General features: G+C 38.4%; 1 protein-coding gene across 1 annotated transcript in view; it reads right to left on the bottom strand.

Moving 5' to 3' along the window:
* LOC126473885 (uncharacterized protein C2orf42) overlaps positions 1-13,034 on the bottom strand; it is a gene marked incomplete in the record, with an annotated part of 222,134 nt that overhangs the window by 139,001 nt on the left and 70,099 nt on the right. The window contains 2 exon segments of the mRNA XM_050101223.1: positions 4,389-4,551; positions 4,890-5,075. Coding sequence (XP_049957180.1) covers positions 4,389-4,551; positions 4,890-5,075 — 349 coding nt within the window.

The raw sequence follows: 13,034 nt of genomic DNA, 5'->3' as shown, positions 1-13,034 counted from the left end.
ACAGCTGCCACCTGTTCCATACAGCCTAGCCAATCATGGTTGTCGCATCTGCAGTGTCAAGAAATCCCTCTGGGAATATACTGAGGGTCTCACTGAAGCCTGCACTGACTCTAATTATCCTCCCAACCTTGTACAAAAACAAATTTCCAGTGCCTTATCTTTCCAGTCTCCCACCACCTCCCAAGTCCTACCGCCCGACCACAGAGGAGCATTCCCCTCGTAACTAAGTACCACCCAGGACTGGAGCAGCTGAACTTCACTCTCCACCAGGATTCTGATTACCTCTCCTTGTGCTCTGAAATGATAAATGTCCAGCCCACTATACTTCCCACCCCTCCCACAGTGTTATTCCACTGTCCATCGAACCTACACAATATACTCGTCCATCCTTACACAACCCCTACTCCCATTCTCTTACCCCATGGCTCATACCCCTGCAATAGACTTACATGCAAGACCTGTCCCATACATCCTCCCACCATCACCTACTCCAGTCCGGTCACTAACATCACCTATCCATCAAAGACAGGGCTGCCTGTGAAACCAGTCATTTGGTCTACAAGCTAAGCTGCAACCACTGTGCTGCATTCCATGTATGCATGACAACCAACAAGCTGTCTGTCCGCATGAATGGCCACCAACAAACTTTGGCCAAGAAACAAGTGGACCATCCTGTTGCTGAACACGCTCCCAAACATGATATCCTTGATTTCAATGACTACTTTACAGCCTGTGCCATATGAATCATTCCCACCAACACAAGCTTTTCTGAATTGTGCAGGTGGGAGCTTTCCTTGTAATTCATCCTATGTTCCCGTAACCCTCCTGGCCTCAACCTTTGTCAGTCACTGTCCTCATCCATCCAGCTCCTTCCCTGTTCCCATCCAGCAATATACAGTTCATTCCACCACCACACCCAGTCTTTTTATTATTTTTCTCTCTCCTTTTCTGCTACCTTCCCCCCCCCCCCAATTCCCCCCCATCCCCACCTCTCCCCTCTGTCTAACCTGCAGCACTTTACTGTCTGCCACCCCCACCATACTATCCCACCCCCTGCCTACCACAGCCTCCTCCTTACCCCCATCCAGTCATATGTCTGCTATGTGCAGAGTAGCTACTTTCCTTTCCATAATACTGTTACATTCCACCTTGGATTTTCCATTGTCTAACGTAAACTAACATTTCATGGAACAAGACTAAACAGTTTCCAAATAATCTTAATATGATCCTTGTTAATAATGCATACACAAACAATGCCGATTCATTGCTAGCAATGTACTTTGGAACACACACTTGTGCACACTAATGTGATTAATGAGAGTGTGACTGAAATAGTCACTCATTGAATGCAAAAGTACCTTAGAAGAATTCTTCGAAGCCAGGTCATTCAGGTATTTCGTGGTGGACAAACTAGAGACCTTCCGCATGTTTTGGAATACACTAATCACTACTCATTAGTCAAAAGACAGGCAATATTAGAAATATTGCCAATCGAAAGTTTTGGGTCACAGTTGAGGAGAAGGAAGACATAAAAAGATGTATTCAGCAATACTGTAAAAGGAAAGATAGACATTTAATTATGGACTATTGCCAGTGTGAGATATGAAAACAATACACTATTTGGCGGCCAATGAGGCTTTTGTTATATGTCAATTTATATGGTTACAATAACTGTATATTTGCCTCATATGTCCCTTTATGAATTAGGTTTTGTTTAGCAGTAAATTTTTGCATTAAGGTAGCTGCTATGAGATTTTATTTCAGCTATTCGGAAATTCAGTTTCATGTAATCGAGAATGCCTTGCGTAAAAATAATGCTGTGCAAAACTTTGAATGATTCATTATCTACATAAATATGAATTGCTGTGGAAGGAATTGTACTTAACAGAATAAGAAAGTAAATATCTTTAGTATTTAAAATGTGGAATAAGATTTTTGAGTAAACTGTATTTACAGTCATATGTTTTCACTGAATCACTGCAGCAAAAAGTAACGTGTTTTGTTAGTGAGCTGCATAATTAGTAATGAAAATATCAGCATTGTAAAAGTAGCTTACACTCCACTGGATGTTCAAACTATTGATTATCTCTTGCAATATTCAGTGCAAAGTGAAGTTGATTGCCAGTAATGATTTTATTATTATTATTATTATTATTATTAAACTAGTTTCAAGTAACAAATTGTTTTCACAAAATTTCTCCTGGCAATCAAAATAGATTTACAAGCAACATATTAACATTTTTTAGTAACTTCTGTGCAGCGACAATACAAATAGGGTATTTATACATAAGGTTGCAGCAAGGATTCAGATCTCTACTTTGTTATCAAGATGTCACTGTTTCTTGCATCTTTAAATTCATATTTATCAATATTTACTCAACAAATATTTGTCTGCTGACTTCTCTTTTTATGAGTTAACATTTTTCATAATTTCATGACTGCTAGGGATCTGCAACATGAGTGCCACTTTCTCGATCATTTCAAATGCCTTTCCATTCAATTAAAGGAAAGTTGTAACAGATAAATCTTCAATTATAGAAAGTTTTTAGGGCTAGAGGGGGAGTTACAACTTGTGAGTAGATATCTTGTGCCACATACCACGCAAACCTATGTCAAGCAGAATCGCAGCAGTACTGCATTCCAAAGATGGAGCAACATGCTATTATGCAAGTGGTTTAATGTTTCAGCTCATCAGAATACATAATCCTTTGGTCTGTCTCCAAATAAATCCAGAACAGCTGCGCTAGGCCAGTTAATTATATCTTAGTAACATGTAATTTTATTTGATGTAATTATTACAGTTTCGGTTCAAAGTTCTTTGCTATCTGCTCGTTCCTTCTTTTGGCTTGTAATAAACATTTATTGATGTTGCTCCTTCAGAATCTGCATGTGATATACTTATCTGCTTACACCTTTTCTTTAACACCCAGCATAAAAAAGTCCTTAATACGTCATATCTTTACTTAAATGTCATAGCTGTATGTGTTATTTGTACAGTCTTTTCTTTATTCTATAAGCGGTGGATGAAATTTGACATCTCTGAAATGGAACAGATATCATATCTTTACTTAAATGTCATAGCTGTATGTGTTATTTGTACAGTCTTTTCTTTATTCTATAAGCGGTGGATGAAATTTGACATCTCTGAAATGGAACAGATAATGGACAAAGATGCAAGAAAGGCACAGCAGCAAGGATTGCACAATGCAGAAGGGCTTGCCACAGAAGGAAAAGTGTTGCAAACAAATAAAATTGTATACCAAAGATCAGCAGAAGATTCACAAAAATCTATGCTTGGAGCATAACACTATAACTGTAAAACAATGAGAAATGGGAAAACAGAAATTAAACAATTACAATTCTTTGAAACATATTGTGCAGGAGACTGCTGATGATCATACTGACTGACTGATTAATAAATAAAGAAATCATTAAAAAAGAGAGATGTTTAATAAATAACACAATAAACCAATGAGATAGAATGGTTAGGTACATATTACAATTTGAGTCTCTGTTGAAAACTTTAGCTAAAAAATGGTGTATTAAAAGAATCACTAAGGTTGGCAGAAATGTGTGTGAGAAGGATGGATTGCTGATGATTTAGGACGCAGCAGTTATGCTGCAATGAAACCAATAAATGGCAAGTTCGAGGACCAAAATACTGAAATCAAATGATACTTAGAGTTGATGAGTAAAACAACAACCACAAGATTTTTTTTCTTTGCATAATGAATATCCACCCTCACACCTTCACTTCTCTAGTAACTCTCTTCTACTTCCCAACCTCCTCCTCTGTCACTTTACGATTACAGTCCCTTACCTCCAAGTTGTTGAATTCCCTTCCTGCCACTATTAAATTCTAGGCTTTTCTTATATTGGCAGCTATTGGCATTTAATCACCAATTTCCTTCTTCCATTCTGCTGTTTATCTCTTTGCCTGTGCGCATGAGCGGTATTCTTGCTCAGTTCCCAAATAATACCGATTCCAGCCATTTCCTCCCCTTTTGCTGGAGAAGGAAACTCTGTTCCGCGAGAAATCATTATTTTTCACCTTTTGCTCATATGTCTATCTGTTATTGTCAGGTGAATATGTATTTTTGTCTTATCTGATTCAAACTGAGTTGGAAGTTAAACACATATTAAACCTAACTTGTATCAGCCTAACACCAGGACATCATCATATGATGTCAGAGTGAAAAGAAAGTCACCAGAGCAACATTACAACTACTGAAATGAATAAAGTTACAGAATACTCACACTGTTTGCACAGGTGGATGAGCATACTTTCTATTGTATGACAGTCAACTACAAATATTTAGTCTTCAATTTGACAAACTATTAATAAGAAATGAAAACATTCAAATAATATTTAATAATTTTATGCATACTTGTCAGAGATGTAGGTATCACCAATGGCTTGTCTAAATTTATATAGTACGAAAATTCATCTGAAAGTTTTGGGTCACTTGCAAATGCACATATACATGCATAAAAGTGCACACATCTCTTGAATGTTGGGTCATCTTTATTGCTTGCATGTTTTACTTGACCCTAAAAAAAAAAAAGAAAAACTATTAAAAGCAAAAACTTTCAGCAGAATTATGCCACTGTTAACAAAGAACACTATATTATGAAAGGGCAGATACAACTGATATGTGACAGTTAAAAAGTGCAATTTTCTTATCACTTGTGTACCACAGCATGTACCTACAAAACAAAATAAAGACTACAAGAAGAGAGTTGATTCTTGCCTGTTTCTAGATATGAGTTCTTAACTACATAAAAATAAAAGGCACAGGACACATAATACAACTCTACTGACAATTTAAGAGTATAAAGATAATTGTTCCCACACAATCCATTAAAACTGTCAGTTACATATATGTTACCTTAAATGCTGTACAGCTGCAGAAATATTTATTTTCCACTCTATCTTTCAGCCTTGACATGAAAAATGAAAAATGCAGATATCCCAATGGATGTTTTGGACTTGCTTTACACTTCACAGCCATTATATTTTTTGACACTCTTTGAACAAGAGGGCCTGCTGACTCATTTGCAAGAAACCAAACTGCCTGAAGGGGAAAAGAAGGAAAACAAATTTATTCAGTTTTCACTTGATCTGAACATATTAAATGAGCTAAAATGTATTGATGATAACTTTTGACAACAGTTTTAGCATTGTTTGCTATGCATTAATAAGATAAATAATTACAAACACTTGTTGGTTACACCAACTGGTTACAATTTTTCATATTTTATTGTGAACCATCACAGTCGTCAGTAATGGTAAACATTTAAGTTTGTATTCTGTGATGTCTGGGTACTGCATTGCTCCTGCTTTGGCTAATGTTTAACTTCCGAAGCAAGGAGAACTGCTGTCACTTTCAAAACACTGCTCTCACAGACTAGCTGTGTTGAAGTTTGTGACAGCTGTGAGCAAAAAGTTTGTAACAGCTTGTGACCTGTTATGTTCAGTGATCTAGCAAGTGGCTCAGTTTCAGTAAAAGTGTTTATCCTCTTAAAAGTTTAGTGTATAATACACGAGGTGTGTTCAAAAGAAAGGTGACTTTACATTTTTCTGAAAAAAATACAAGTATTTATTTATTCATCAATATTCATGTTGTCCCCTTCAAAGTAATCCACCCCAGATACAATACACTTGTGCCAATGGTTCTTCCAATCCTCGAAGCACTTCTCATAAGCACTTTTTGGTACAGCCTTGAGTACTTCCAGCGATGCAGTTTTTATTTCCTCAATCGTTGAAAATCTTCAGCCTTTCATAGGTCTCTTCAGTTTTGGGAACAGGAAAAAGCTGCAGGGGGTCAAATCCAGTGAATATGGTGGCAGAGGCAAGATTGCCATGTTGTTTTGGCCAAAAAATCTCTCACAAGCATCGATGAATGAGCATGTGCATTGTTGTGATGCAAAAGCATGAATTGTTTTTCCACAATTCCAGACATTTTCCGCATACTGCTACTCGCTGAGGGCGCATAATATCAAGGTAATACTCCTTATTGACCATGCAACCTTGAGGCAAACATTCATGACACACTACGCCACAGTAACTAAAAAAACAGTGAGCAAAACTTTGACATTTGATTGAACTTGGCGTGCTTTATACAGTCTTGGCTCTCTGGGATGCTTCCATTGGGATGACTGGGCTTTTGTTTCGATGGAATAAGCGTAAAACCATGTTTCGTCACCAGTTATGACCCTTTTGAGCAAATCAGGATAATCAATGACATCATTTAAGAGCTCCTGAGCGATGCTCATGCGACGGTTCTTCTGATCAAAATTGAGAAGTTTTGGCACAAACTTTACTGACAAACGTCTCATGCCTAAAACATCCGAAAAAATTGCACGGCATGATACGACCGGTATCCCAACATCCTCAGTAACTTCTCTCACGGTAATTTGATGATTTTATAAAACAATTTTCTTCAACGTTATCATCTGATGATGATGTGCTGGGGCATCCGGAGCAAGGTTCGTCACTGGCATCTTCTTGGCCATCTTGGAAGAGCTTGTACCACTTGCAAACATTTTTTTTTTTTACTTACAGCAAACTCACTGTATGGCACTGCCTACATTTCAGGTGTTTTAGAGCACTTGATCCCATTTTTCAAAAACAAAATTTGATGCCAATTCTTTGCTCCATTTTTTATAATAATTGAAAATCGCTGAGCACACTAAAACATGTCTAACCTTTCTATCTGTCAAAAACAAACAAAGTATGCTGTACACTTGAAACTGAAGATATGTTTGGGACCTGTGTACCAACATATATAAAAAAATTGATAATCGAATGTACGTTGCCCGCACAATTTAAAAAGTCACCTTAGTTTTTGAACAGCCCTATTATAGAATTCTACAGGGCGTTTCAAAAAGAAAGAGCAGATTTCAAACATTTATTTCTCAAAAACTACAAATGATAGAAACACAATTCAAACGTTTCTTGTCAGAGAAAGGTTCAAAGTTTTTCAATGGTCCGCGCAGAAGTTCCATGCAAATCCGCAGTGGCGCTGGCGTTTGTTTGTAGGAAAATGGCGACGACACCACAGGAACGATCATTTTGTGTGCTGCAATTTGCAAAGTTAGAGTCCATTGTTGGTGTGCAACGTGCATTCCGCCGTCAATTCAACAAACAGCCGCCTCGTCATAAGCAAATTTATGAGTGGCATCACAGATTCGTAGAAGATGGTTGCATCTGCAAGCGAAAAAGCACGGGTCGTCCACGCACATCGGATGAAAATGTCGAGCGTGTCCGTGCAGCTTACGAAAGGAGCCCTAGAAAATCCACGACACGGGCAAGTCACGAACTAAACATGTCTAAAACAACGGTATGGCGCGTTCTGAGTAACCGTCTGCACATGAAGCCGTACAAACTGCAGTTATTGCAAGCATTGCGTCCTGACGACCACAACAAAAGGTTCGAATTTTCAACTGCAATTCTACAGGACATGGAAGAGGACAATTTTGCCGAACGATTAATTTTTTCAGATGAATCAACGTTTCACATTTCTGGTAAAGTTAATCGGCATAACGTACGAATTTGGGCGAGTGAAACTCCGAGGGACGTTATTCAACATGAAAGAGACTCACCAAAGGTTAACGTCTTTTGTGCAATTTCGGTAAACAAAGTTTATGGACCTTTCTTTTTCATGGAGAAAACTATCACAGGAACCATTTACCTGGACATGTTAGAAAACTGGCTATTTCCTCAACTTCAGGAAGATTCAAATCACTTCATCTTCATGCAAGATGGCGCCCCACCACACTTCTCTGAACCTGTACGACGGTACCTAAATAACACCATTCCAGGACGGTGGATTGGAAGAGCAGGAGCACAAGATCAATGTCATCGTCTGTGGCCTCCCAGGTCACCAGACCTTACTCCCTGCGATTTTTATTTGTGGGGGTACATAAAGGACTGTGTTTATGTCCCACCTATGCCCGCTACTCTTCAAGAGGTACGACATCGAATTGTTGCGGCCGTGAATTCGGTAACTAAAGACCAGTTGCGTCGTGTGTGGCAAGAAATGAGATACCGGTTTGATATTTGTCGTGTAACAAATGGTGCTCATATTGAGGTACAGTTTTGATATTTGTTGTGTAACATTTGGTACTCATATTGAGTGAAGGACCGTTGGAATTGTGTTTCTATCATTTGTAGTTTTTGAGAAATAAATGTTTGAAATCTGCTCTTTCTTTTTGAAACACCCTGTATATAATGTAGTCTAGTGTTGCTACCATCCTTTTGTGTGTGAATCCAGAAATAAGAAAGGGAACTGGTCTAGTTACTGGGTGTTATTGATCCAGAGTTAAAAAGTAATCAAAAATATCTTAGAAATGGATAAATGGTTAAATATGTCAATGACTGAGAGAACATATCATACTGAAGCTATAGATCATATAACAGGTATGTTCAGATATATAAAACTGCAAACAACTGTGCCTTCACACACAAAGAAAAATGAATTTTGATTTACTTGTATTTCTGCAAATGCTGAAGACAGACCTGCTTTGTGAATGAAAACCAAAACCTGTAAATTAAAAAGATACCATTCCAGAATGAAATTTTCACTCTGTAGTGGAATGTGCACTGATATGAAACTTCCTGGCAGATTAAAACTGTGTGCCAAACTGAGACTCGAACTCAAGTTCAAGTCTCGGTCCAGCACATAGTTTTAATCTGCCAGGAGGTTTCAAAAGATACCTATTTACAAAACACATAATGCTCTGCAAAATTTGAGGATGATCTAGACAAAGTAACATAAAATGTGAACTACTTGGTAGAAATGAATCAAAATGTGGGAGCATGTTGCCACGGTCTACCGGTGATGCAGAAAACACTGGAAGTCAGATGGCATGAGATCAGTGTGGTTATAGCATCAAATGGGGCTGGCCTCACAACATACAACAGTAGCAGGAAAGAAAAGAGACAGTGGTGTGTCAAATAGTGAGCAATTATTGTGCACAGCAGTAGTGCTCTTCATTACAACATGGCTCAGAGACAAAACTTGGATGGCTTCTTATGGAGAACAATCATCAGGAAACTGGAAGAAGGATTAAGTTTTACAAGTGTGGACCAGAAGTTTGGTATTGCTCACAGCATTGTTTCAAGTGCATGGGGAGCATTCTGAAACACAAGTACTGCTGCCTGAAGCAGAGGAGGTGGTCGACCAGTCAACTAAAGCAGCAGATAACTGCTACATTGTGCAACAGGTGAAAAGGGGCCCAAGTCAAAAAGAGTGTCAATTACAACCACATTTAACAGGACTGCAAGGTATGACATCTCACACTCTACAGTGGCATGGTGACTTCATGGGGGGTAGTTTCTTTGCCTGATGACCAGTATGTTATGTTGTGTTGACACATGCCCATTGGCAACCCCGTTTGCGATGGTACCAAGGGCATAGGGACTGGACCAATGAAGACTGGGGGCGCTCTTTTCCAGTGACAGCAGATTCAGTCTGTGTAGTGTTTCTGGACTTACCCTCATGTGGTGAGAGGAGGAAACACACGTCACCTAGGGGTGCATCTGGGGTTATGATGTGGGGAGGCATAATACTGCATGGGCATACCGACCTCCGAATCTTCGGACACAGTACAGTCCTCAGTCATCGTTATTGTGACATTGCACTCCTTCTCCAAATGCCTCTTTTCGGGGGTGCATTCACACCCGACTTTATTTTTATGAAGGACAATGTGTGAGCACATCTAACAGTGCATGTGGAGTAGCTCTTCGAATGAGAGGATATTTTGGGAACTGACTGGCCAGCCAATTCCCAACCTAAATCCCAGCGAGCACATATGGGATTCAAAGGGGGAACATACTGCAGCACATATAAATGCACCAACAACAACCCAGCAGTTTTCAACTGTGCTGACGAAAGACTGGAATGCCCTACTTCAAGATCTCCTTACCAATCTTGTGGCCAGCTTGGCAGCACCCTGCAGAGCACATATTATTCACCATGATCACATACCCTACTAAGAACTGTGTGCAGCATTTTGTAATGTCCAGGGGACCATCATAAATTGCGCTAACTTCAGTGTAATTATTGTCTTTGAAAGGAAGTGTCATTTCTATTCTTCTCGTTGTTTATCTTTCCGTTTTCTTTTGCACTATACTGTAACAGTTATTTCTACATACAGACCGAGTTTTATTGACCTATGTTACTTCGGAGTGAAACATCATACAAAAGTTACTTTTGTCCTGATGTTTTGCACACCAGGGCATTTCCTATTCAAATATGTATTTTTGAATAGCTGCTGGAATTATAGAAAATTCAAAAAATGTCTATTAAATCCTGTGCATTGGTCAATAAAAAGTCCCTATGGGCATAGCTCCACTGTCAAATGATACGAATTTTGGAAATTGGCAATGACCAATCTGAGGAATTTATTGCAATGATTAATGGAAGTTCAAAATTTGCATTTCAGGTGGATTATGCTACAAGCTTCCCACAGCTCCTGCAATATGGAAAGTATTGTTATGCTGAATATGCACAAAGATTTACTATTTTGTCAGCTTTTAGCAGTGCATGTTACTGGCGAGGAGATTTTTAAAAAAGTAAATGCATTTTTTGATGAAATGAGCAGGAATGGAATAAATAATTGACTTTTGTATTGATGGTGCAATGGCAATGATGGAAGAAGTACTGAAAAGAATTAAATGAAACTTTTTGTGCTTCAAAATGTGCCTCAAACAACAAATCTACACTAAAGAAACTGGTTAAGATTTTTATTATGAGAACCATGTCTGCCATCTATCTTTCCTGTAAGCACCAGGCATCTCCAGAAAGTAAGTACAATTTTATAAAAAGAACTCATAGAAACATTTTTGCAAACCAAAATTTATTTTTACAAGAAATAGCATATCTTGAACTATTTTTCTACATAGTTGTCGCAATTATTTACATATTTGTCATAGCAGAAACCAACTTTTCTATGCTCTCTTCACAGAAAGGTGCCGCCAGCGAAGACATGTACAGCTGATCACCATTTTTTCCGCTTTCATTGCTGTCAAAGTACCCTCCTCCAAAGTTACACTTTATATTCAAGAACAAGTCATAGTCACAAGCTGCACGATCGGGGCTGTATTGCAGGTAATCAAACTGCTGCTAAGCCAATTGCTGAATAAGGTTTTGAGTGACACCTGCAGAATGGGGATGTGCATTGTCATGAAGCAATACAATGCCTTGACTGAACATTTTCTTTTTGAATTTCATGCTCATGTTTCCTCAATGTTTAACAGTATCGTACCACATTGATGGTTTCACCTCTGGGAAGGAATTCAGCAATCAGAATGCCCTCTTTAAGGACACACTGCACACAGTTTATTGTGTTGACAATGTTACTTTGAACCTTTGTTTATTGACTGCCTCCACACCATCGTCTCTTGTTTTGATTCTGGAGTGACATGATGAACCCAAGTTTCATCACCGGTCACAATTCTGTTTAAAAATACATCTTGCTCATCGCAGTTTCGGCTACGAAATCTCAAAGCACTGCCAAAGTCACTTCATTTTGTGGACACCCATATGCATTTTCAGAACCCAATGGGAATACAATTTGCAAAAATTTAAACAATTTGTGAGAATTTCATGCAAAACAGTTTTTGAAATTTGTGGGAACTCATCACAAAGCATTCTTATTGTGAACCATCTGTTTTCATGAATTTTCTCTTTCACCTTCTCAACTAAACCATTATTGACAACAAAGGTCACTCTCTCCATGCTTATTCATGAACAATTTTTCGTCCATCATTCAACGGTCTCACCCTCTTTCTCACCATTCTGCCAATCATTACATATCTGCAAACTAATGATGAATTTCACCTAGCTTAACATTCATGGCATTAAAAAAATAAAAAAAAAAGCATATTACAGAATGTACTTCACATTTGGTGGGTTCAGAGATTGTCTTGAACATTTCGAACCATCACTAACAAATGCAAAAACCACAGAATACGGCTGTAATGTCGTCAGTGGAAAGACAATGAACCAGAAAGATGAGTGCGAAAGTATGGAACTGCGACACTAGTGCTGCAGTGGTGGTGGAATGAAATGGTACTTACTTTCCTGGCTTGTCTTGTATTTGTTGCGACAGATGGTATTTGTTGTTGCATATTATAAGGGCAAAGTACTCAAATTTTCTTCTCTTGATGACAGTGAGAATTTCGAAATCTTTGCTCATAGGCCACAGCACTGCTACACTTGTAACTTTGATATGCCCATATTTCAAATACCTCCAGTTTCATACACAATACTGTGGTAAGTGTCCATGACACAATTCCATACAGTAAGATACTGAACACATTGCACTGAAGTAGCCCACTGTGAAATGAAATACTTACATCACAGCTAGTCAGAACTTTCTTCATTTTCCAGGAAGAACTTCTCTGGCTTGTTCAATTCTGCAGTGAATTTTTTGAGAGAAGTCTCGCTTATCGCTGATTTGACACCCCACATATTTATGTGATGAAAAACATTCTATATTATCACTGCCAAATTTAAGAGTGAGCTGCATTTCACCTCTGTTTCTGCTGACAACTATCAATTTTGTCTTCTTGGCATTTATACATAATCCCATGGCGTTGCTCTCTTCAGTAATAGTACTTAGTAGTTGAAGATCTTCCAGCCTGGTTGCAAGTATGACAGTTTCATCAGCGTACCTGATGTTACTGATGATAACATCACTAACAACCCATCCTTGATATTTTCTGTCAACAGCATCTCAAAAAACTTTTCAGAAATGATTTTAAACACTAATGGGGAGAGTGCAGCCCTGATAGACTCATTTCACAATCAATACTAATTCTGTGAACTGACCATTGACATACACACTAACATTTTTGTTCCAGTACACATTACCAATCACTTAGATGTCACTACCATCCAGTCCCAGTCCACCTAAAATGTGCATCAGTTCACCAAGCTGAGCACAGTCAAAAGCTTTCTCACAATCAATGAAACAAGGATAAACATTGACATTAATATCACAAAATCAATGAATTAATACTCCCA

The sequence above is a fragment of the Schistocerca serialis genome, chromosome 4, assembly GCF_023864345.2.
Source record: "Schistocerca serialis cubense isolate TAMUIC-IGC-003099 chromosome 4, iqSchSeri2.2, whole genome shotgun sequence".
Taxonomy (NCBI): domain Eukaryota; kingdom Metazoa; phylum Arthropoda; class Insecta; order Orthoptera; family Acrididae; genus Schistocerca; species Schistocerca serialis.
This window is presented reverse-complemented; position numbering and strand designations above follow the sequence as displayed.